Genomic DNA, 23,866 nt, shown 5'->3' on the forward strand with positions numbered 1-23,866 from the left:
AATGGGCTCAATAGACAGGAGGATTCAAATATTGTGGTGGACAGTGGCAGGTAAACACGGAGCCCAAAGCAAAGTCATTCAGGAAAATAAGCAAGGTAAGAATTTGTAGAAAATCTTTTATTGGCTATTTCTATTCCTTCACCCAAATCCCCATGGCCCTGGCCTAGAACCCAACAAGCTTCAAAGGCTTTCTCCTGCCTGACTTTTGGGAAGAGGGCGGACGGGGAATGGGAAGAAATGGTACCATAGGTTAAAACAGTAGGGAGATAAACACCCGTACTCAGGTTGTGTCGGTGGGAAGGGCAACATCTGCCCCTCTGGAGTAGTTCCCCCTAGCGGACCCTCAGAACAATGGCTCCACTTCTCAGGGGATGGATCAAGAATGGAGATGGCATTTGTCCCTTGGAGGCATAAAGGATAACCCACCACTTTCCTTCTTGATCCAATGTTCATACCCATAGCTTGAGACCCCATTGCTGAACCAATGTCTCTCCTGGAGATGGGGCCTACAAGTAAAGGGCAAAGAGGTGACTAGCCAGAGCTTCAGAATATAGCTCTGAGTGCTAAGCAAATATAATAGGGAGAGGAAAAAAACAACACAAGTCAAAGAGAAGATAAGAATGAATTTGCCCGGTAGGAGTAGAAGGGTAGGGAAAAGACGGGGGAGAAAAGGTTAAAATACAGGTCATCAGTAAAACCTGTGGGGCCCTTGCTAAAGGACACTCTGGCCTTTCAGGAATGGGGCCATCAATCCTCTTCCCCATTTCATGCTTCAAAAGGGAAGAAGGGAACTGCCTGTCCCATTTCAGACAAGAGGCCAGGACACAAAATTGGGTGAACACTATCATTCCTAGCTTCAGCCTTCTTGTCTGACAGCTGCTGAGAAGTAGGGTTTTGCCTTTGAGACTGGAGGGTCTCTCGGCTCAGAGCTGCAGGCTCTGTTTCTTTCTTAGGCCTAGCTCTACAGGCACCGTTGCCTCTCTCCTGCCTGGTACCTTTATTGCCAGCATACCAGGCAATGGGTATTATCACCACTCTTTCAGGTACTGTTTGTCCTCAGCCCAATTCCTGCTTGGCTGGGGGGGAAATGAGGGCCTTTGGCTATCGATTTCTGCCCCAAAGAAAAACCCACCAGGTAATGGGCAGTTTTGAGAACCAGAGCAGTTCTGCCATGGAAATCTAGCTAGCCGGGCCTCTTTCCCACAGTTCTGCTATCCTGAGCCAGAGATAAATAACTCCCTTGGGAGGGTACTGGGCCTTCGGGGTCTCTGGGAATAAGAGATGCCTTGGGGAACAGGCAAAAGGGAAGGGAGAAAAAGCTGCCTATTCCTGGCCCTGGCCTGATGGAGTCAGGGAACCAGAGTTTACTTCTTCCCATTTGCCACTTACCCCCACCCTCAACCCAGGTCCTGCTCTCCCAGGTTCAGAAATCTGAGTCAGCATCTAGTAACTCAGCCTCCATTAAGTTGGTACGGGAATGAATGGGGGCTAGACAAGGCCGACGACCCTGAGCCCAGGCCACAGGGCCTGGCGGAGTTGGCAGAAATGGATCTTGGAGAGAGTTTGGCTCTGGACAGAAAGGGTTGGAGACGAGGGTCCAGGCCCCATGTCGATGGGTCTCCCCTGCTCCCCAGGGCCCTGCCACCAGGCACTTCTGCCGGGGTAGCTGAGGCAGGCGGGGCACTGCACTAGGCGCAGGGACAGGATGGCAAAGCTCCGTGGCTGGTGCCAGAGGGCACACCTCTTTCTTCCTCTTCCTTCTCTTCTTCTTCCTTGCCAGGCGTTTCTGTAGCTCTGGGGAGATCTCTGCCTCAACCAGCCACTTGTTAGCTTGTTCTTCTGGGGGTACTAGGAGAAAGGAGAAAGAGAATGTGCAGTTATTTCGCCATGCTGTGGGGGACAAGGGAGCTAACGGAATCCTTCCCTTGGCTCTGCCCACCTCCCCTCACTCATTTGAGACCACCTGTTCTTCCAGCTCTAGGATTTGCTGTTTTGTCCTGGTAACCTCTCAATCCTAGTAGCCTGAGGCTCTAGTGCCACCAAGTTCCATGAAGTGTAGCTCTGGAAAGCAGCTTATAATTCATCAGGTTTAACCACCTGATTTTACAGATGAAGAAACCAAGTGTCAGGGAAGTTAAGATCAAGGTCACAAAGCAAAGTAAGAGCCAAAACTAATACCCAGATCTCACCATTCCTGGTTTTTCCCCCCCAACTTATTACTACCCCTTCCAGAGCAAAGGTTCTTAACCCAGGGTCTGCAAACTTTAAAATTTTGATAACTGCATTTCAATATAATTGGTTTCCTCTGTAATTTATGCATTTTTAAGAACATGATTGTGACAAGGGGTCTGCGGATTTCACCAGACTGCCAAAGGGGTCCACTGCACAAAAAAAAAGCTCACGAGCCTCTGCCCTGGAGTCATCTCCAGTAACCCATGGCCCCCTTTTCTCTTCCCCACCCAATCTCTGCCCCTTGTACCTGGAGTCCCTACAGGAGTGACTGACACATCCTGGGGCAGGATAGCTCCCCTTCGGGCCACCATTTTGGTGACGTGTTGGGCCCAGGCAGAGGAGACATCAGCTGAGGGCTCATTGAGATCAAAGGCCAAACCGGCTATGGAAACAAAGAAAAGGATGGCTAAATAACATCATCATGGGCTTAGCCTGAAACCCCTTTCTTTCTTCATACCAGTCACCTTCAGCCAATACTTGTATTCCACAGGGAAAGTTGTATTTTGTTTTACACTATGATTTCACTGATGTAGAACCTTAGGTACGGAACCTCCCTCTACCAACTCAGAGCAGTATATATTCTGCAACTTAGAGTCTTCGAGAGTTGTCTAGAGGCGAAGTGATTTGGTCAGGGTCACACAATTAGAATGTACCAGAGGCAGGACTCGAACCCAGATCCTCTTGACTGAGGTCAGATCTTTATTCATTGTACCATGCTGGCATAGAGAAGAACAAAGTCTCTCAAACAGTGGCTGACTTCAGCGAATGGGACACTGGATAGAGGGGTGGAAAGTAATTAGCAAAGCCAAAGGACCACCACAGAAGTCAAATCATCCTGTCAAAAGGAGAAAGACAGACATAAAGGACAAGAAGAAGGAAAGAAAGGAGAAAGTGGAAAAGAAAGAAAAGAGAAAAGGGAGAGAGGAAGGAAGAGTATAATTTCCCACAGCCAAGGATCGGCTCATATCTCCATGCCATCCTCTATTGGACAACTGCTGGGGCTGGGAATGGGACAGAACCTCACCCACAGGCCCATCATGGGACACAGTATGCATGCTGAAGGAGAGTTCTTGGCCTGGATTCTGTAGTAACTCCCGTCGTTTAGAGAAAGCCTTGGCAATCATCTTGCTTTTCTTGATTCGTTTGGGTTCATCATCACTCTGCCCAGTCAACCTGTGGGGAAGAGAGGTTGTGACAGAGAGGGGGCAGGGAACAGATTTCCCATCAACATTTTTGGAAGAATAGTAATTGACCACTCCTTACCACCCTGCTTTGATTCTCTCCTGTTACACTTTCCCTAGAGAATATTATTTTTTTTTTTGAGGCAATTGGGGTTAAGTGACTTGCCCAGGGTCACACAGCTAGCAAGTGTTAAGTGTCTGAGGCCGGATTTGAACTTAGGTCCTCCTGACTCCAGGGCCAGTGCTCTATCTACTACACCACCTAGCTGCACCCCTAGAGAATATTCTAAGCACAAACACTAAAGTGCTCAAGGGGTGATAAGATAGCTCCCTGATGACCCAAATTCTCAACTATCACAGACCCCAAAGAAAAAAGGTCTTTCTAGAAGAGAAGAAGAAAAAAAAAAGATGAGAAGTATCCTGGGTTCTACGAATACAAACGAATTCTTTTTTTGTTTGTTTGTTTTGTTTTGTTTTGCAGGGCAATGAGGGTTAAGTGACTTGCCCAGGGTCACTCAGCTAGTAAGTGTCAAGTGTCTGAGGCTGGATTTGACCTCAGGTCCTCCTGAGTCCAAGGCCGGTGCTTTTATCCACTGCGCCACCTAGCTGCCCCTGAGGAAATTTTTTAGGATGTTCCCTCTCAGGGAGCCTGAAATTGTGCCTTTGCCCCACCTGCACCAGGTACGTCTCCAGATGAGTAGAGTAGCCTTTGTCCAGACCCAAGTGCTCATGGCAATACCAGTGCCAAACATGGCAAACAAGTTGATCTTTTCCACCAGAAGGCTGGGACGATTCTTGATCTCACAATCAGTAATTGGCTTCTTGGTTGGCAGCCCGATAGTCACGTTGGCTTGGCACCTGTGTGTGGTGAGGGATGGGGGAGGGGGAAGGACATGACTCAGCAGGCCCCCTCTGATATCCAGCACCCCATGATTGCCAAAAGTTTAGCCCAGTCCTTTATACTGGCCTCACATATAAGTGAGAACCTTCATTCTAGGGCCAGAAAGAAATTTGGTCTGAAAAAAATCAGAATGTGAGCAGGTATCTTCTAATAAAATGTTAAAATATGGCAAGGGTACTGTCCTCTAGCTCAGAAGCTACTTGTGCTCCCTGCTCTCAGATCCATCATTCCTATGACTCTGGTAAATGTAGGAAAAGCTCAAGGAGGTATTTCAGACTGTTGGCCCTTTAAACACATCTCCAAGTTTAATCATGAATTAACTGCTATGCAGAGAAACTGAAGCTAGTTGCTAGGAAGGAATTCACAAAATTGGAAGACATGGTCCCTATGGCCAATTTATAGCCTAATTAGAGAAGGTAAGGCATGAAGTAACTTGCTAATGATTACAAAAGCCATGCTAACAAGTACAAAACATAGTTCTGTGCCACAAATTGAGGACATGAGGGCTGATGGGACCCACAGACCCACAGGAGTTAGAGCTGGAAGAGACCTCAGAGATAAGCTAGTCAAAGTAATAGGGAGCTTTGAGATTGGCCTGGAAGGAAGAAGCCTTAACAACCAGATTACACCAAGGGACTTATAAGGCACGGAGGAGACATGTTAGGCACAGGCATTAGACACAGAATGAGCCAATGTTGGCTGCTATTTGGTTCAGAGGCTGCAAAAAATGTCCTCCTGCACTTCTACACAGCAGTCCAGTTTCTCTCTACTGCAGCCCAGGCTCCTCCCTCACTCCCCTTCCAGAGGCTGAGCCCCATACTCACAGCACATAGTCCCGGAAGCTTCGCTCCCACTCGGCCTGGTTGAAGAAGTCATAGAAATGGCAGCTGAAGGTGATGAGCACAAAGCCAAAGGCTAGAAAGCCAAAAATGCCTAGGGGAGAGCAGAGGTATTACCCTATTACTCCATCCCTTACTTGGTGATGCTATTGCTGGGTGGATTAGAACCCACTACCAGGGAAGAGAGAAGCAGGGAGAAGGAAGCTTGCCCCCAAATGGTGCTTAAAGGCAGCTAGTTCTCCGGTGTTAACAAGCTAGATTCAGTACTAGACTACCAGAAAGTAGTCTAGTACTGAACCTACTTCCTTTCAACAGAAAGTAAAAAGAAATGGGTCCAACCAGTGAAGGGCCCTGCAGCGGGAAGCAAGACATCATAGGAAACAGCACAGGCTAAAACATCAGGCTCTTCTGTAGCCCAGAAAGAGGGGCCAGAGACTAAAGAGGGTTGGGGATGTGGAGGGTCTTGTGCGACCCATTATCTTCTCCAATTCCCCTCCTACTTCAGGTGGATAGGCAGTACCTAGGAACATCCTGTTTGCCTGGATTTTCCCAGTCCTTTGTCTCTGTTCATTTGTTTCACTGAGTCATAGTACAGACAGCTTCCCCCTGCTGCCACCTCTAAGAGCCCTTCTCTGAAACCCATTTGTTACCCCTTTCTCCCATCTTTGGAAGAGTGGAGTATAAAGGGGCAACATAATATATAATAATAATAGCATTTATGTAGCACTTTGATGTCTGTTAGGTGTCTCACACACACTACTCATCTGATACTTGAAATAACCTTCGGAACTAGGAACTATTACTATCACAAATGAGGAAACTGAGTCTGAAAGAGGGTAAGTGACTTGCCTATGGTCCTACAGTGACTACTCAGTGATTAGAACTTGGATCTTGGGCAGCTAGGTGGTGCAGTGGATAAAGCACTGGCCCTGGATTCAGGAGTACCTGAGTTCAAATCCGGCCTCAGACACTTGACACTTACTAGCTGTGTGACCCTGGGCAAGTCACTTAACCCTCATTGCCCAGCAACACCCCCCCCAAAAAAGAACTTGGATCTTCTTGACTCTATTCTCGAGATGACCTGGCTGCCAAAAGAAAGATTCTTGAGGGCATGGGCTATTTATTGGTCATTTTCTCTCTGTGTCCTGGCAGAATGTCACATATGTGCTGGGCACTTAATACATGCTGGTTAAATTGAACTGAACTGAATGGAAGGACTGGCGGGTGTTACAGAGCAGCCCTACTCACCCAGACGCAGCATGGTTTCGTTGATCTTGCTAGCTGCCTTCTCACTCAGTAACCCAGGGTGATTGCTTTTGATAGAGAAGAGAGTCATAACTCCTGGAAAAAAACAGAAAAAGCACTTCAAAGGTTATCGACCAAGGGAATCCCACAGAGAAGAGCCATGTGTGTGATAGCACACCAACCAGGGGTAGTTATCTTTGTGCTGACTTTGAGCTTGGGAACAGTGGGGATTAAATAAGGCACTCAAAACTCTACGGAGGACTAACACACCAGGAACAGGACAAACCAGCACTTTGAGGAGCTGATGCAAGGGGAAAGATAGGTCCAGTATTAACCAATGCTGACAGGTCAAGTTAGTGCTAGAGGATAGAGAATAAAATGGAGATCTCAATAGGGGCACACATGAAGGTGAAGAGACTGAGTGTAAACTGAATTACAGAAAGAGAACAGAACAAATAAGAGTTTAGGAGAGGGGGCAGCTAGGTGGCGCAGTGCATAGAGCACTGGCCCTGGATTCAGGAGGACCTGAGTACAAATCGAGCCTCAGACACTTGACACTAGCTGTGTGACCCTGGGCAAGTCACTTAACCCTCATTGCCCCCCCCCCCAAAAAAAAAGAGTTTAGGAGAAAATAAGATACAGCGGGAATGGAAGTCTGACACAGGGATCATTAACATACATAGTGTTTATGTACTGTTGGGGAGAGGATGACAGGTACATATGTAGGGTGGGAAACTGGGACGTGAGGGTATATGTGAAAGTGGTATAAACGCCTCCATCAGGGCAAGAGGATGGGCCAAGGTTGTTCATGGTTAAGGTGGCAGAGTTGAGAAGGTTTTTCTGGGCCAAGTAGCACAATATGCATACCAAGGTGTGTGAGGTTTGAAATCAGGAGAGACCTGGGTTTGAATCTCATTCCTAAAATTTACTAGCTCTTGAACTATGACCAAGTAACTTCACCTGAGGTCCAGTTTCCTCATCTATAAAATGGAACAATAACATTTATAGGAATTGCATCATAAGAATATTATATGAATCCTAAAGCTTTTTTTTTTAATATTTGGATTTTGTTTGTTTTTTTGTTTTTGTATTTGTTTTGGGGTTTGTTTTTCTTTCTTTTTTTTTTTTTTGCAGAGCAATGAGGGTTAAGAGACTTGCCCAGGATCACACAGCTAGTAAGTATCAAGTTTTTGAGGCTGCATTTGAACTCAGGTCCTACTGAATCCAGAGCCAGTGCTTTATCCACTGTGCCACCTACTCGCCACCTTTAAGTTTATTCTTATTTCTTTTTTTGTGGGGCAATGAAGGTTAAGTGACTTGCCCAGGGTCACACAGCTAGTGTCAAGTGTCTGAGGCCGGATTTGAACTCAGGTCCTCCTGAATCCAGGGCCAGTGCTTTATCCATTGCACCACCTAGCTGCCCCTAAAGTACTTTTGTTGGTGTTTTTGAGACTGGGTCTTCCATGCTGGGAAAACAGTGACTGCTTATGTATGGTTCCTAACCCAATTCTGAAAAGCATGGAAGCTTTGGCTTGCTCTGTTTTTCCATTCTGTGCAGGTCTGCTTTTTCTAAGGCATCCTTCTGGTCCTGTTCCCAATGGCTCACACAGTATTGGTGCCAGACCTCATATGGATGTCTGATGGACACAAGCTCAGAACTCCTGAGCTCCAGTGACCCACCAGCTTCAGCCTCCCCCAACGTCAGGGATCACTGGTGTGGACTACTACACCCTGCAATAGATTCCTTTACAAGCCTTGAAGCACTAAATAAGATGTCAGTTAATGCTTATTACCTCACACAGAGTAGAGTTCAATCAATACTTGTTGACCGATTGATCCGGGGTCTCCCACTCACCTCGGATGAGGAAATAACCTCCAACAATAAGCACCAGACCAATCGGGGCCAACACGAAGCCAGCTCGGTAACGGTAATTCTTGTAGCCCACGAAACAGATGCCACTCACTGAATCCCCATCCACCTAAAGTGGGAGGGGAGTTGGTCACATGATACCGCACCCGGATCCACGCCCTCCAGGACCCCAACCCCTCCCTTAGCCTGTACCTGGGCCACAGCAAGAATGGCCACGGTGAGAACAAATGGCAGTGACCAGGTGAGCAGGTGGAAATAGGAGGTCTTGCCAGAGAGGGGCTGGTAGGTGGTACCCAGGGCCTTGAAGGAGGTGTGCCAAGCATAGGTGAGCACCACAAACCAGACCACGCCCGCCATAAGCGCGTAGTATACAATGACGAAGATGATGACACAGGACAGGGTTTCGTTGGAGCTGTGGGGACAGATACGGAGTCACTAGACAAGGCCGTCCTACTGTTCTCTTCCCCCACCAAATCCCTAAAATACCCCCGTTAACTCAGCGGACCAAGCTTACAGGGACTCTATACAGGGACAATGTCCAATTATAGCAGAGAGGACCTGACCCCAAGGCGACAGGGGCAGGGGTGAGGGGACATGAGCTAAACACAGGTTCCAAAGGCTTGGGATCTGAAGTGTATGCTGGGTTTTTCTAATTCCAAGTTGATGCTTCCTTGGTGCAAAGACCAGAATATGCTAACCTCTCCCCAACTTCCTTCCCCCGCACCTTTTGGTTCCCCGGGTACCTACGTGGGCTCCCCCAGCCGCATGGTACCATCAGCTCTGCAAACAATCTCCCGTCGGGCACCATCCATGAACTGGGCCAGCCAGCCGATGCTACCCACAAAGAAGCAAGCATTGACATAAAAGAGGATGACAGCAGGGTATCGATTCGAATTCTTCCAGTCAGCAACAAATGTGGCCTGAGGGTGATGAATGGCACATTCAGGAAGAACTGTGTTGTCTACCTCCGCCTTGGACTCCCCACTGCCACCGTCCACTCCCAGCCCTTCCCTCCGCATGGCGTGGATGCTCCCTAACCAGTCCCTCTCCTACTTCCTGTAAACCTAGTATCCTCCTTGTGCTCCTGACTTTAATCTCTGGCAGCACCCACCCCTGCCCACCTCTCCCTGCCTCTGCCCAGGCCGTGCTCTGTGCCTGGAAGGCTTTCCTTCCTCACTTCTTCTGGAAACCCCTACCAACCTTAAAGGCTAAGCTAAGGTGCCTCCAGGCGTTCTCACTACCCTCGACCAGAAACTACTTGGTATTTGCTTCTATTTGGGTTTACTCTGCACCTCCTCAGTCCCTCGAGAATGTAAGCTTCTTGTGGGTCAGGACTGAATTTGTTGTCTTTGAGTCTCCCGGGCCTAGGACAATGCCTTGCCCACAGAAGATGCCTAACACTTTTTTTTTTTTTTTGAGGGGCAATGGGGCTTAAGTGACTTGCCCAGGGTCACACAGCTAGTAAGTGTCAAGTGGCTGAGGATGGATTTGAACTCAGGTCCTCCTGAATCCAGGGCTGGTGCTTTATCCACTGCGCCACCTAGCTGCCCCTAACACTTGTTAAATTGAACTGAACTCCTCCATCCTTGGGGGCCTCCTCACCTCCCTGGCCTCCCGTATTCAAGACCCAGGGTGCTGCCTTCCTCCTCCCCACCCTCCCAGGCTGACCAGGGTGAAGAAGGTGCAGAGGCCAGTGACGGCGCCAAAGGCAGCGATATAGTTGTGCATGTCTTGGTGTTCAGCCTCCGTGAAGAGCGGGTTCTGGCACTGGATCCCACAGCCTTCCACATCCTCGTACCAGCTGTTGGGGTTATCTGTGCGGACCAAGGGCGACTCGCATTGTCCTGAGCTGTTGAACTTGATGTTTTGCACCTCATTCTAGGATATCATCAGGGTGGGTAAGATGGGAAGAAGAGAATGGGGAAAATGGTGGTCAGGAATCATTTATACTCATGTATATAAATGTTTATATACATGTTTATAATATATACAATGTTCATATATGTTTATAATAATGGATAGAAATTTGTCATTATATTGTACATATATACGTATAATGATATATATCAATTTGCATAATAACGATGTGTAAAAATTAGTATTGACAATAACAGATAACAACTTCATTTAAAATCTATTTTGTGGACCTAGCCCTTGATCCAATTCTTTTGCAGACCATTCTCTAGCTGCTGTTCTACAAATGTGCCTCTAGTCTCCATGGAATAAGTGTGAAAGTCAGGACAGTGATGGCTTCCCATCCTAGATACTTAGCCAAGGGATCCCTTCCAATAATACCACTACTAATGACAGAAGCCAGCATCTAGATTGGGCTTTATGGCTGGCAAAATGCTTTCCATGTTAGCTCATCTGATCCCCTATCCATTCTCCAAGGTGCTTTAATTATTCCTATTTTCCAGATGAAGAAACTGGGCCTAGAAAAAGTTAAGGGATTTATTTGTCCAGGAGTACAAAGCTAGTAAGCAGGAGTCAAACTCGGGACTTGTTAACTCAGGGTCAGGTGTGCATCCATTGCCCCACCCAGCACTGGTTATGGCCTGGCTGATCAGCTCATCAGTGGCTCATGTTTTCCTGGGTCCTACTCTGTTTCTTTTCAAACATACCAATCTGATCACAAATTGATCATCTCCTGTCATAGTCTAATACTATACTAGGGCTCCTCTATTTCCAGATTTTTTTTTGGGGGGGGTGAGGCAATTGGGGTTAAGTGACTTCCCCAGGGTCACACAGCTAGTAAGTGTTAAGTGTCTGAGGCTGGATTTGAACTCAGGTCCTCCTGAAACCAGGGCCAGTGCTCTATCCACTATGCCACCTAGCTGCCCCCAGATTTTTATTATTATCATTATCATTATCATTATTATTGGAAAGAGGTAGTTGAGGCTTATATAAGGAAAAACTTTTAACCATTAGAACCACCCCCAAAATGTAACTGGCTGCCTACAGAGATAATGGGTTCCCCCTCACTTGAGGTCTACTTGTTTGATGTGTGGTAAAGCCATTCAAGCTGATTCTGTTTGATTTGTTTCATTTGGTGCTTACGGCTTGTTGACTTACTCTATAACTAAGAAGAGGATCCCTTCCACACTGCAACTTTCTCCATCACATTTTTGCTTTAAAGAGTGTCATCATGACAAATTAAATGGGAATTTGGTTCTTTTGTGGAAGCCGCAGAAAACACACAAAGGCCAGCAGATGATACAGAAAAAGTTTAGAAACTTGGAAATACATAAAATATATATATATTATTGTATAATATCAAGATATTAGATATTTTTGGGGGGTGGGGCAATGAGGGTTAAGTGACTTGCCCAGGGTCACACAACTAGTAAGTGTCAAGTGTCTGAGGTCGAATTTGAACTCAGGTCCTCCTGCATCCAGGGCCAATGCTTTATCCACTACGCCACCTAGCTGCCCCTGATATTTTATCCTTTAATACCATAATAATTCAGACTTCTTCACTTTTATGAAGGAAGGGCCTGATTTTTTCAGACTGAAATCTGCTATGCTCCTAACCCTGCCCCCTTATGTGGAAGAGATAACTATACTATGAAAGACAAGGCAGCCTGCCCCCCTCATCCTGCCCTCCCTGGACCACTTCCCTACATCCAGTACCCTGTCATATTTGGAATCCCCTGGTCTTCATTCGTACTTACTGGACAGCCTTCTGGAAAGTGGTCTGGGGTGCATTTCAGGAAGTCAGGCCAGCCCCGTTCCCGCTCGACAATGGCGCAGGGTCCCCGAGTGGCCTGGCACAGGGTTCGGCTAGGCAGCTCCACCCGATCATTCTCACACTTGGGCATGTAGACAGCACAGAGCAGGGGCTGGATCACTGCCCAACAGCGGGGAGCATTCCGAAGGCCTGGGATGAAGGAAGCAGTGAGGATAAACAGAGCAGCGAAAGAGACCCTCCCTCCCCTTTGATTAAAGATGGTACTGCAAATACCCCCACTGTGTCTTAGGGCACTCCTCATTGTAACCCCTCGGACCAGGCATGGCCAGAGGCATTAAATCAGGGTAACACATTGTACTAGTGATCTCGAAGCCTTTCACTGCCATAATCAGTGGAAAGGGGGGAAACCTGAGACAGCTAGGCAAGAAACCCTCACCCCCTTCACTCAGTGGAGTATGCTGCCAGTTCAAGAGACCTCAGAAGCCTCTTCCACTTGCTACAACCCCCAGAACCCTCGTTCCCCCTTACCAAGCTGAGGTGAAACAGAGAGGAGGTGGGAGCATAGGAAGAGGTGGTCAGAGGAGCCAGGTACTCCGTGGCCAGAGAGAGAAGAAACAGGAAGTCAGATGGAGAAAAACAGAGTAGACTCTGTGCATGTCAGCAGGAAGGTGCCAGAAATAGGCAACTGGAACCCTCCACCCAGCCCCATCACCCCTGCCCACTGCTCATCCCTGGGGCCCAGCCCTTTTTCTCCTCTTCTGTCCCCAAGCAGCCCCTCCTAACCTATCCCTACTTCATTATTAGGTAAAAGTCTGTCCCTGAGGCAGCTGTATTGGGGATGACATACAGCAGTATGGGATCTAGGGTGAAATTACTCAATGGGCTGTGTTCGTGGAAGACTCCCTATCCTCTGAAGCACACCGGGGCACTGAGAGATCTAACACAATAAGTTAACAGCTCTCCTCACAATGAGGGTGTCTCCAGGGCACACTGTGATGGGCCTGATAGCAGCCATACAAAGTGCAAAGGCACAATTTCAGGCTTCCTGAGAGGGAACATCCTAAAAAATTTCCTCAGGGACAGCTAGGTGGCGCAGTGGATAAAGCACCGACCCTGGATTCAGGAGGACCTGAGTTCAAATCCAGCCTCAAACACTTGACACTTACTAGCTGTGTGACCTTGTGCATGTCACAAAACCTGCATTGCCCCACAAGAACAAAAAACTAAAACTAAAAAATTTCTTCCATCCCGTGAATGATACAGGCTTCTGTGCATCAGAATTACTCCTCTCCACCTCCTGACCCCAAACAAGCAATGGGGTAACTCTGCCATTTTATAAGGTCCCAGGGTCATAAGTTTAGGGCTGGAAGGCCTAATATAATGGACCGAGGCCCAGGGAGGTGAAACAATTGACCCAAAGTCACACAGGCAGGAGGCAGCAGAGCTCAGATTTTCGCCCAGATCCTTTGAATCTGAATTCAGTTCTTTCCCCACTGGACTGCCCTTTTTCTTCTCTGGACACTATCCATTAGAATGTGAGCTCCTTGAGGTCAGGGATTGTGTTTTACCTTTATTTGTACCTCTTGGACTTAGAACATTGCCCAGAGCATAGGAAGCACTCAATAAATGTTTGGTGACTTATTGACTAATGGGAGTGATTGCTTTGTAGGGCCAAGGGGATGGGGAAGTATTGGGCATTGATAGACCAGCAACAATCATGCTCATTGGCTGTACCTGGCACTGCCTTCTTTGCCCTCCTACCAAGTTCCAAGGTAGGGACTGTTTTCATTTATATCCCCTAGCAGAGTGACCTGGTACAAAGTAGGCATTTAATAAATGTCTGTTAAATGGAACTGTTTGGGAGCTAGGCTTGGTTCGGAAAGGGACAAAGCTTAGGAGACATCCTTCTCCTTCTCATTTGGAATCTCTGGATGTGGGGAGAAGCTGGAAGAAGGCATGGGCTAGAAATTCAGAAGATCCAAGAGAAATCCCAGATCTAAATTGACCTGGTAAATTTCATAAGATAAATACAAATTTCCGTTAAAAGTAGCTCTCCCAAAGCTTTCAGGTTCTTAGCTGAGCATGATTACCATCATCTACTAATTAACGAGCATGTACCTGCTACTTTCCAGGTATAAGAGGCAACAAGGTGGCTCAGTGGTTAGAGATGAGCCTAGAGTCAGGAAGACCTGAGTTCAAATCCAGCCTCAAACACTTACTACCTGTGTGACCCTGGACAAGTCACTTAATCTCTGCCTTAATCTACTGGAGAAGGAAATGGCAAACCACCCCAATATCTTTGCCAAAAAACTCCATAGACAGTGTTGGGGTCATAAAGAGTCAGGCATGACTAAACAATAACAACTTCCAGGTGCAGTGTTAAATTCTAGGAATACAGAAAGAAAACCTACCTTCAAGAAGCTTACAATCTAATGGGGAAACTACATCTGCTAGTACTCAGTCCTCTAGACCAATGGTGTCAAACTCAAATAGAAACAGGGGCCATTAATCCATACATTAAGAGCCCTATAGATTGCATATTGCCTTAGTTTTAAAATGTAGTATTGTCTATGTTTTATTGTGTTGTAATTGATTTTGTTCATTTCAACCTCTTTCATCTGTACCTGGGAGTGCTGAGGTGCGTGCAGCCTTTATGAAAAGTAAAGAGCAGATGATTCCTGTCCTCAAGGAATTTACAACTTAGGAAAGCAACCTAGGTTATGCACAGCCTTCTGGGATGGCTAGGACCCCACACAAACATCTCCAGTGTTTAGTGAGGCCTTACCAACTATGTCCTTCTCTTGGGCAAGGCCCCAGCTTTGAGACAGATCAAACTGCTCTTCAAATCAGCTCATGTAACTGACTATGGGTCTTAAACAAGATCTACGTCAACCTTATTCACCCTCCCACCCATACACCCCATGGATCCAAGCAAGCCATGTTTTCCTTGTTCTGTTTCTCCACATTACCTAGGGTAATAGTAATACACATATCATACAATAGGCCAACAAAATGAAAGGGCTGAGCTGATGAGAGTGAGTCAAGGAAGACAGAAGTTGAAGGTGAGAAGAATCAACTGGGTGCTTGGCATCTGGGCCTGCTTCTTTGGCCCTGACCCTTCAGAAATGAAGCTAATGTTTTTTTGCACCTGGTACACACCTTCTTGCATTTTTCGTTAATTTAAATAGTCTAGCTTAAAAAGGTATTTAAAAAGCATCTGCTTTTATCTCACTTGGTCCTCACAACAAGCTCTGGAAAGTAGGTACTAAAGGTCTTATCCCCATTTTCAATAAGGAAGAAAGCAAGATTCAGAGAGTAAGTCTTGGATGAAGTCACATAGCTTACTAGGGTGAGAGATTGGATCTGAACCCAGTTCTCTCTCTCTCTCTCTTTCTTTCTTTTTGCAGGGCAATGAGGGTTAAGTGACTTGCCCAGGGTCACACAGTTAGTAAGGGTCAAGTGTCTGAGGTCACATTTGAATTCAGATCCTCTTGAATCCAGGGCCCGTGTTTCATCCACTGTGTCACCTACCTGCCCCCCTGAACCCAGTTCTTTTATCCCACTAGCTGCCCAGTGTTTCTATTATACCAAACTGTCGATTGCAATATTCTCCATCCCCCAGAGAATTTTGGACCCCAACTGCTGTTGTCCAGCTCTTCACCCTTTGACCTATCCTCTCTGGCACCAGTGAAACTGCATCACCTCAGAATTAGGGTTATATTATTATAGCATGCTATAATAAACATAGGTAATACTACATTTCTAAACTTCTCTATCAGAAGTTACTATACTTGCTCCGGATATGTCTCTGAGCTTTGGGACACAGCAAATATGCTACAAAAAAGCAGTATGGTTTAGTAGATAGTACCGGATTGAGTCAGAAAGACTTGGGTTCAAATGCAGTGCCCTTGGGCAACTCACTTAATTTGAACTAGTCTCTGTTTCCACAATTTGTAAAATGAGGGAACTGGGCCAGAACGGTATTTCTTGACCATTTTTGCATGTGGCATGGATCCTTTTTCTGGTGAAGCCTATGGACCCCTTCTTAAGAATATTGTTCTAAAATAACTAACAGAAATGCTGAATTTAAGTCAGATGTTAATGAACTAAGGATGTCATTTTTTTTCTTTATCCAAGTTCACAGACCCCTGAAATCTGTCCATGGACTCCTTGTGAGTCCCCTGACCCCAGGTTAAATGATCTCTAAAGTCTCTTCCAGTCCTAAATCTATGATCCTAGAACAAATACTATGTATGCTTCTGGCCTTTTCTTCTTTTGCTATCCTGCCTAGGCCCAAGGGAATAAACCAAATCAGTGTTCTGGGTATATTTTATACAGATACGATTCCTCCACAACCATGAGCTCCTAAGGTAGTAGGCCAGCAGTTAGGAGATCCTTTTTTTTTTTTTAAGTTTGATAATGAAGGACCCATTTAGATCCATTCTACCAAGTTCAGTGCCTCCCCAATCCTAAATGCAAATCATCCATGAGCTCCAAAAATCTGAGATTGAAGTGTACTAGGAGAGTCCTTTCCAACTTAAGGATTCAGAGGTCTAGAATAGTATAAAGAGCTCATAAAAGGCTCCTGGCTTTATTTTGCTCTCTCCTTGCTGCAGGCCAACATCACAGTCCCTATTTTCCACTTGAGAACACTCAGATGAAAGATCCTTGCCTATCTAACCTGAGGTTGAAGCAAAGGGGGTGGGGGGGGAATGAAGGCACAACCCATCAGACTGACCACGAATCAAAAATCTCCCAACTTTCTGGCTCTGTTTGACTTAACCCTCAACTACCCCTTCTTGGGTTTCACCCTCCACTCTTCCTTCCCTTAACAATATTCTCATATCTCAATTCCTTCCTTCACATTCCCTTTCCAAATGAATAAATCCCCTCCAGTCTTCCTGCTTTTCCTCTTCCTTTCCCCTAGATCCCTCAGTCACTGATCTTATCTCTTGTCACTCAGACCTCATCTCTGTAACCCTGAGAACTCCACCTAAGGAGAAGTACTTTGGGGCAACATTGAACTGGATCCCTACTGCTCCTGCTTAGGGTATCGACTTCCCTATGGCTTTACCCCATTTCTCAACTCATCTAGTATCATTTGTCCCCCTAATCTAACCTGCCTCTTCACTTCAATTTAAAAAAAAAACATCTATTCAGTGCCTAATGTATACGAGTCATTTACTTCAGGCTCCTCTGCTCCTCCCCCCTCCCCCCCCCATCTGTTGCATCCTGCATGCAATGGGACCTCAATACTAAAGCGTTCCCAGTGCACGCGCGCGCGCGCGCACACACACACACACACACACACACTCACTCTCTCTCTCTCTCTCTCTCTCTCTCTCTCCCTCTCTCTCTCTCTCCCTCCCTCCCTCCCTCCCTCTCCCCTTCCCCCGAGCCCCACTGCTAGGACCACATCACCCCCAAAATGGCCCTCCGAGCAGCGCTGCAAGCCCTTACCGGACCAGAGCACGAGCTTGCCGTGCGCCTCCTCCTGGGAGCCCGAGTCCCCGGCCAGCAGCGTGGAGGTGGCCTCGTAGGGCAGCGCCGAGCCCAGGCACACGTTGTAACGCAGCGGCTCGCAAGGGGCTGCCCGGCCGCAGTGGCTCAACAAGGGGGGCGGCCCGGTCTCGGCCCCGCTCGCTCTCCCGCTCCAGTGTCCAGGCCCGGTCCTGTTCCCGCTCAGAGCCGCCCCCTGGCCCGGGCCCCCTAGCAGCAGCAGCAGCAGCAGCAGCAGCAGCAGCAGCTTCAGCCCCAGTAGCTGGAGCGACGGCCCCCGCGCGGGCCGAGCCTCGGCCATGGCCAAACCCGCCAACTCAGCAGAAAGAGAGACAGCCCCCTCCCTCCCTGAACCCCCCGGCCGCACACACGAGCACCCAATGTCCCGGGGGCGCCGCTCAGACTTCCTGGGAGTCCCCCGAACCCCTCTCCGGCCCCCCCTGGACGCCGCCCGCGCCCCGACCCCTCCGCGCCCAACTTTGCAAACTTTGTAACTGGCGGCCCATGGTTGGGGTGGCTGCAGCCCGGACCCCGATCTGGGGCCCCCACCCCTCCGCCTTACTCCCCAAGTCTCCTTCAGCACCTGGAGTACGCCGGACCCCCCAATTCTCATACCCATTCCCCCTCCCACCATAAAAGCCTCCAGCGCGCCCAGCAAACACAGCTGTGCGTGGGCTGTAAATTCTAGACACCCCCCCCGACTCCGCCCCCGCCCTCCAACGACCAAGCCGCAGCCTTGCCCCGCTGAGCACCCCGCTGCACCCCAAGCTAGCCCCGCCGGCTCCCCGGCTCCTTTGTTGCCCTTGCTCGGCTCTCAGGAATGCACGGGCCGCAGCAAGCCAAGCCCGGCCCCCCTTAACTAGCAGCCGGGGGGGAGGGACGGACCGAGTGAGGGGAGGGAAGAGGATGGAGGAGAGGGGAGGGGCAGGGGTAGCCCCGCCGTCTCGGGGGCCGGGAAAAGGGGAATCAGACTACTCTCCGAGCAGCCCGCCCCAAACAACAGGGCTGGAGAGTTGGGAGATGCTTCCCAGATTTCTTTATCTCAGGAACTGGATCGAGCCAGAGGGTAGTGTCAGATTTGGGATAGGGATTCTTCTCCCACATCTCGATGACTTGCAAGAGCGAAGATCCTTCTTCCTAGGTCCTAGTTTAGGGATTTGTCTCAGAATAGAGCCTTGGTAGGAAGAAGAGGGGCCTAGACACCATCAAGCTAACCTTTGTATTTCACAACACTCCCTCCCTCTAGGATTGACCTCTCGATTATAGTCCCACTTCTGCGCTGTGTTTTCAGCGTCTTTCTCCTCTTCAGTTCCTCTTGGTACGGTTTTATGGCTCAACGGGACCTTAGAGATCTCATCCAATTTTGCCCCTCATTTTACAGATTTGAAGAAACTGAGGCCCAGAGAGATTAAGTGATTTGCTCAAGGAAACTCAGGCAACAAGTAGCAGAAAAGGGAATTCAAACCAAGGTGCCCCGACTCCAAAATCTTTGTATTTCTACTGCACCAAGCCTCGGGTTTTTCATATCCGGGGCCTTCCCTTCACCTTATACCTTCCTGTTTATAAATGAGTGGAATATAATCTCTGCTCTGCTAGAAAACTAGGGAGCGTGGGTGTCAAGGAGTTGAGAGGTGGAGTTTGTTTGCTGTGGGTTAGACTCTCTCTGTCTCACCGTCTCTGGCTTTGTCTCTGTCTCTATGTCTGAATGTCTCTATCTCTTGTCTCTTTTTCCCTCTTTCTCACACTCACACATTTCTCTCGTTCCTTAATACAAATATGGAGCTGACATAGAAGCAATCAAAAAGTCTTGGACATAGAGTAAGATGACCAGGGTTCAAATCCCACCTTTGTCTTCCATGAGTTGTGTGACTTTTGGAGTCACTTGATCTCTTCAGTTGCCTCATCTGTAAAGCTGAGGGAGTTGAACTTCGATGGCCTCTTAGATCCCTTCTCGCCCCAAATGTGGGGTCACTGCTAATGGCTATTGTTACCCATGTGCGTAGGTGTGACAGAAGAAAAGATTCAATAAAAATGAGCAGGATACCTCCCTCCCTGCAGATGTCTGAAGACTGACCTTTGGTTTTTGACTATTGTAGCTTGTAATAGCCATAGCAGCAGCTCGGTCTTTTCCACTTCGGAGCTGCCAATTGTCTTTGTCCAAAAGAAGGCAGCCCCATCTCAGATTGCCCAGTCTGATACAGCTTTTCCCTGCTTTTCTCCCTTGTCAGTTTGCTTCCATTTGTACTTAATGTCTTTCTTCGGTTCACTTTCACCGTGGTCATCCTGGCTGGATTTCACTGTGCACAAGTTCAAGTATATGGCATTTATCCTTTCTACAAGAATGGTCTCAGAATGTTTTATTACTGTAAGCAGGCCTTCCCTGGGGGCCCAAGTCTAGTGCCAGCTCCTCCTGAAGCCTTCCCTGACTCCACCAGCTGACTCCACCACCCTGACTCTCACTCTTCTCAAGACCCCCTTAGCATATTGGCAAGACCTTTCCTTTGTGCTTTATAGGTTGGTAGGACCACAGATTTAGATCTAGAAAGGACCTTAGTGGTCATCTAGTCTAATCCTATCATTTTACAGATGAGGAAACTGAGGCTCAGGGTCACACAGCAAGTGGCAGAATTTTCTGGTATACACCACTGCCTCCTTGTACTTCACCTCTATGAGTTTTAGTTTGTAAGCTCATTGAGAGAAGACTGGTATATCTGCAACCCTAGCTCCTAGCACAGTGCTTTGAACAGATTTGAATACTAGAAGGCTTTGTGGTTTTGTCAGTTGGGTAATACCTGGTATTGGAGGCAACATGGTATTGCTAGTTGTGTCCAACTCTTCATGACCCCATTTAGAGTTTTCTCGAAAAAAACACTGCAGTGGTTTGCCATTCCCGTTTCCAGCTCATTTTACAGATGAGGAAACAGGCAAACAGGTTTGACTTGCCCAGGGTCGCCTAGCTAGTGTCTGGGGCTGGATTTGAACTCAGGAAGATGGGTCTTCCTGATTCCAAGTCCTCGAATTATGCACTGTAAGTCTTCCTCTATTCATAAGCTACATAGTAGGCACTTCTAATCAACATGTATTGAATTGAAGGGAATTCTAGTTTGACTGTATTCTAGGACTTCTCCTGTCTATGTAATATTAACTATATTTCATAATTGAGTTAACTCAGTTGCCTTAAATTTTTTTTTTACTAAAGTGAGGTACTCTTGGGACTAAGGATAGTTTGGTTCTCTAGGAACCAATTATTTAATCTACAGCCACAGACTGGTCACAGACAGCATCCCTAACTCCAGCCATCCCCTTATGAATGATTGGTACCCAAAGGAGAGAGTGTCAAGGGATTCATTTCAATTCAGCATATCTCTATTAAGGCCTAATATGTGCAAAGTACTTGTGCCAGACAAGATATAGTTCTATTTCTTGAGAATCTTACATTTTCAGTGGGTCTATGCTCAGGAAGCAGTCTAATAACAATACAAAGATTATAAACTCTTATGGGGGGGCAGCTAGGTGGTGCAGTGGATGAAGCACTGGCCCTGGATTCAGGAGGACCTCAGTTCAAATTCCACCTCAGACTGTGTGACCCTGGGCAAGTCACTTAACCCTCATTTCCCCACCAAAAAACCAAAACAAAAAAGTGAATAAACAGAATGGAAAAGCCTAAAATTCCAGGCTTTAGGGGAGTGGCAGAAAACCAAATGGATAGGTAAAATGGAAGTAGGTTTTGGAGGATCTTAAATTCCAGACAGAAAAGTGTAGGTTCGATTCTATATGGGTCAGAAAAGCAATGAATATTTTTGAACAGGGAAGTGATTAAAAATCAATGATCAAAATGCTTTTTTGTTTTGTTTTGTTTTGTTTTTTGTTTTTTGTGAGGCAATTGGGGTTAAGTGACTTGCCCAGAGTCACACAGCTAGTAAGTGTTAAGTGTCTGAGGTCGGATTTGAACTCAGGCACTCCGGAATCCAGGGCCGGTGCTCTATCCACTGCGCCATCTAGCTGCTCCCAAAATGCTTTTTAAGGAATATTAATCAGGTAGAATATTTTGGAGGGCAGAGATTGGAAGCAGAGAGGCCAAGCAGGGAACAGTTGAAGATTCCAGGTGGGAAGTGAGAAAAATGAGTGAATTTAAGAGGCATCAGTAAGGAATAACATCATTAAACAATAAGACTTAGTGGCCAATTGGGTATGAAAGATGAAAAAGAGAGGGCGAACCAAAGATAATTTTGAGGTTTTGAGTCCAAGTAACTAGGAAAATTGAATTGACAGAAACTGAAAGTCAGGAGAGGGAAGCAAGTTTGAGGTTAAATGAAAGCAGGTGACTAGTTACATTTTAAGACATGTTGAGTTTGAGATTATGACTGGATAGACTGATGGAAATGTTCAATGAAAGTATCATGGCCTGGGACTGGATATTTGGAGCAGGTGTCCTAGGACAGGCCTTTGGCCTTGACTATGTGTGTGTGTGTGGGGGGGGGAATAGCAACAAGCCAAGGAGCTTGGGGATAAAGAAAGCAGCGTGGAATAGTGGGTAGAATGCTAGTTGGAGTCGGTTTGGATCTGGCCTCAGACACTAACTGTGGGTCTTGGGGCAAATCATATCACTTCTCTCAGCTTCAGTCTCTTCATCTGTAAAATGAAGAAGTTGGAGTTGTTGACCTCAAACTCTAAATCTATGATCCTATGAATTAATGAATCCCACAGAAAACTCCCTACCCACCCAATCCTCTTCCACTTTGAAGATGTAACACTGCCTCTCGAGACAGGTTTGGAGAAATTCTGAGCTGCAATGTGTGAAGCTATTGTCCCAGTATTGTATTGGCATTCCCTACACCATTTTTTCACCTTTAAGACCAGGATGCATCATAGGCCCCAGGGCAGGGCTTCTTGAAAACCTGTGGTACACCCTGCTAAAAGGCAGCACTTGATAGTGAAGCTCTGTTGTTGTAACTTGCCCTTTTTGGAATAAATCCTAGTGGTTGTTTCCTTTGCCTCACCCCTGATTTAACAAACACCCTGCTGGTCTCTTCAACTTCAGCTCAGGTATGGAAGATGTACTTATCTATTCCACTATCAGCCTGTTGTTTTTGCCATCTGCAACCTTCCTTTTGAGAAATGGCTTCCTGAAGGTCTCCTGACCTGTTCCTGACCTGACCTCAGCTCAGATTTCCTATTCTTGGTTCATGGCTTGCCTCACCAAGCACCACTGCAGCCCCATTCTAAGTAGCCAGCCTCAACACCTGCAGAGGTTGGCTTCATGTGCTTTAAATACAGCTGCATTCTACCTTGACTCTAAGTAATTTTTCAGCTTCCAAAAAGATTAAACCATTGCTACTATAATGCTCAATCATAACTTCTGGGTAACTGTCTGTCATACCCAGGATGTTGAGTCCCATCTTTTCCCATCATTCTCTATCCCCTAATGTTAGTATCATGATGGGACCATCCTAACCAATCTATTTTGCCTGTCTGTCCAGAGATTTCCATAAATGTCAAGGTCAAAGTTATCCATCTACATTTTATCTGGTGCCAACATTCTCAAAGCACAAATGGATCATCTTAGCACTCTTCCTTTGTTCTGATCCATTCCACCCTCATGGGGAGGGGGGATGAGTTAATGCCAAGCTGGACCAGTAAGAGGAAGTTGTGAACTTCAGCTGTGATAAGACACACTCGGATTTTACATTCCTTGTACCTGCAGAGGTTGGCCTCATGTACTTTAAATGCAGCTGTGTTCTACCTTGATCCAAAGTAATTTTTCCATTTCCCAGCAGACTGAAAACAATATTATGTATTTTGTGTCATGGGGTAGATCCAGGACAGAATCACAAATAGGATTCGGGGGCCCTACCTTCCAGGATGCCCTCCAGACAAGATTGCCCCTCCTCTTCCTGCTCCAGTGGGGAAGATGCATTAGCTACCTAGGTAAAGGACATCTGCTGACTCCCAGCATCATTTCTGGAATGCAAAATGTCTCAGTTTCTGGCTCTTCTGGAAAGAATAGACTTCCATTGGTAGTAGCTAAAGTAAGACATACCTTTCTGGTGTGTTCCTTGTTTTGAAATTTCTTCCTGTCCCTGTTGACCTGACTGGTCCCAAGGGTGGGGAGGAAATAAAGCAATGAATGCCCTTCAGTGTGCACAGGTTTTCCATCTTCAGCTAGGACAGTGAAGGAGGCCCTCAAAACCCATACCCATACACATCCGCACAGTGCATTATGTCAGGCAGAAGATCCAGGAGAGGGAGGGAGGGAGTGAGTCAGTAGTCAGTATTTATTGAGAGGCCTCCGTGTGTCCAGAACCCTGTATTCATGATGGGGGGGGGGCGGAATGGAAAACACTACTAAATGTCCTTCCTAGCTTCATCAGACTTCCTGTGTGAGAGACTTCCTGGTCTCTGCAAACTGTC

At 47.1% G+C, this 23,866-nt stretch overlaps 1 protein-coding gene across 2 annotated transcripts; it reads right to left on the reverse strand.

Moving 5' to 3' along the window:
• Positions 1–127: 127 nt before the first annotated feature.
• Positions 128–17,771, reverse strand: SMO (smoothened, frizzled class receptor). Of its 2 annotated transcripts, none has more exons than XM_043969344.1 (12): positions 17,417–17,771; positions 11,940–12,145; positions 9,937–10,146; positions 9,016–9,188; positions 8,461–8,680; positions 8,254–8,377; positions 6,402–6,494; positions 5,139–5,247; positions 4,086–4,271; positions 3,257–3,405; positions 2,480–2,614; positions 128–1,848 (listed from the first exon to the last, which is right to left on the reverse strand). In XM_043969344.1, the coding sequence occupies exons 1-12, from the start codon at positions 17,754–17,756 to the stop codon at positions 1,424–1,426; spliced, it is 2,370 nt and encodes a 789-aa protein (XP_043825279.1). In that variant the 5' UTR covers positions 17,757–17,771; the 3' UTR covers positions 128–1,423. The 2 variants fall into 2 exon arrangements, with proteins under 2 accessions (XP_043825279.1, XP_043825280.1); XM_043969345.1 differs by lacking the exon at positions 17,417–17,771 and adding an exon at positions 12,485–12,588.
• Positions 17,772–23,866: the final 6,095 nt, after the last annotated feature.

The sequence above is a fragment of the Dromiciops gliroides genome, chromosome 5 (assembly GCF_019393635.1).
Source record: "Dromiciops gliroides isolate mDroGli1 chromosome 5, mDroGli1.pri, whole genome shotgun sequence".
NCBI classification, from domain to species: domain Eukaryota; kingdom Metazoa; phylum Chordata; class Mammalia; order Microbiotheria; family Microbiotheriidae; genus Dromiciops; species Dromiciops gliroides.

Bases quoted from the DNA above. Each gene is read 5' to 3' on its own strand.
- SMO (XM_043969344.1), bottom strand. From the start codon at position 17,756: ATGGCCGAGGCTCGGCCCGCGCGGGGGCCGTCGCTCCAGCTACTGGGG. The intron at 5,248-6,401 runs GTGAGTAGGGCT...GCTCTCCCCTAG, and splicing joins CGAAACCATGCTGCGTCTGG to GCATTTTTGGCTTTCTAGCC. The intron at 2,615-3,256 runs GTGAGGTTCTGT...TTGTTTCCATAG, and splicing joins GTCCCATGATGGGCCTGTGG to CCGGTTTGGCCTTTGATCTC.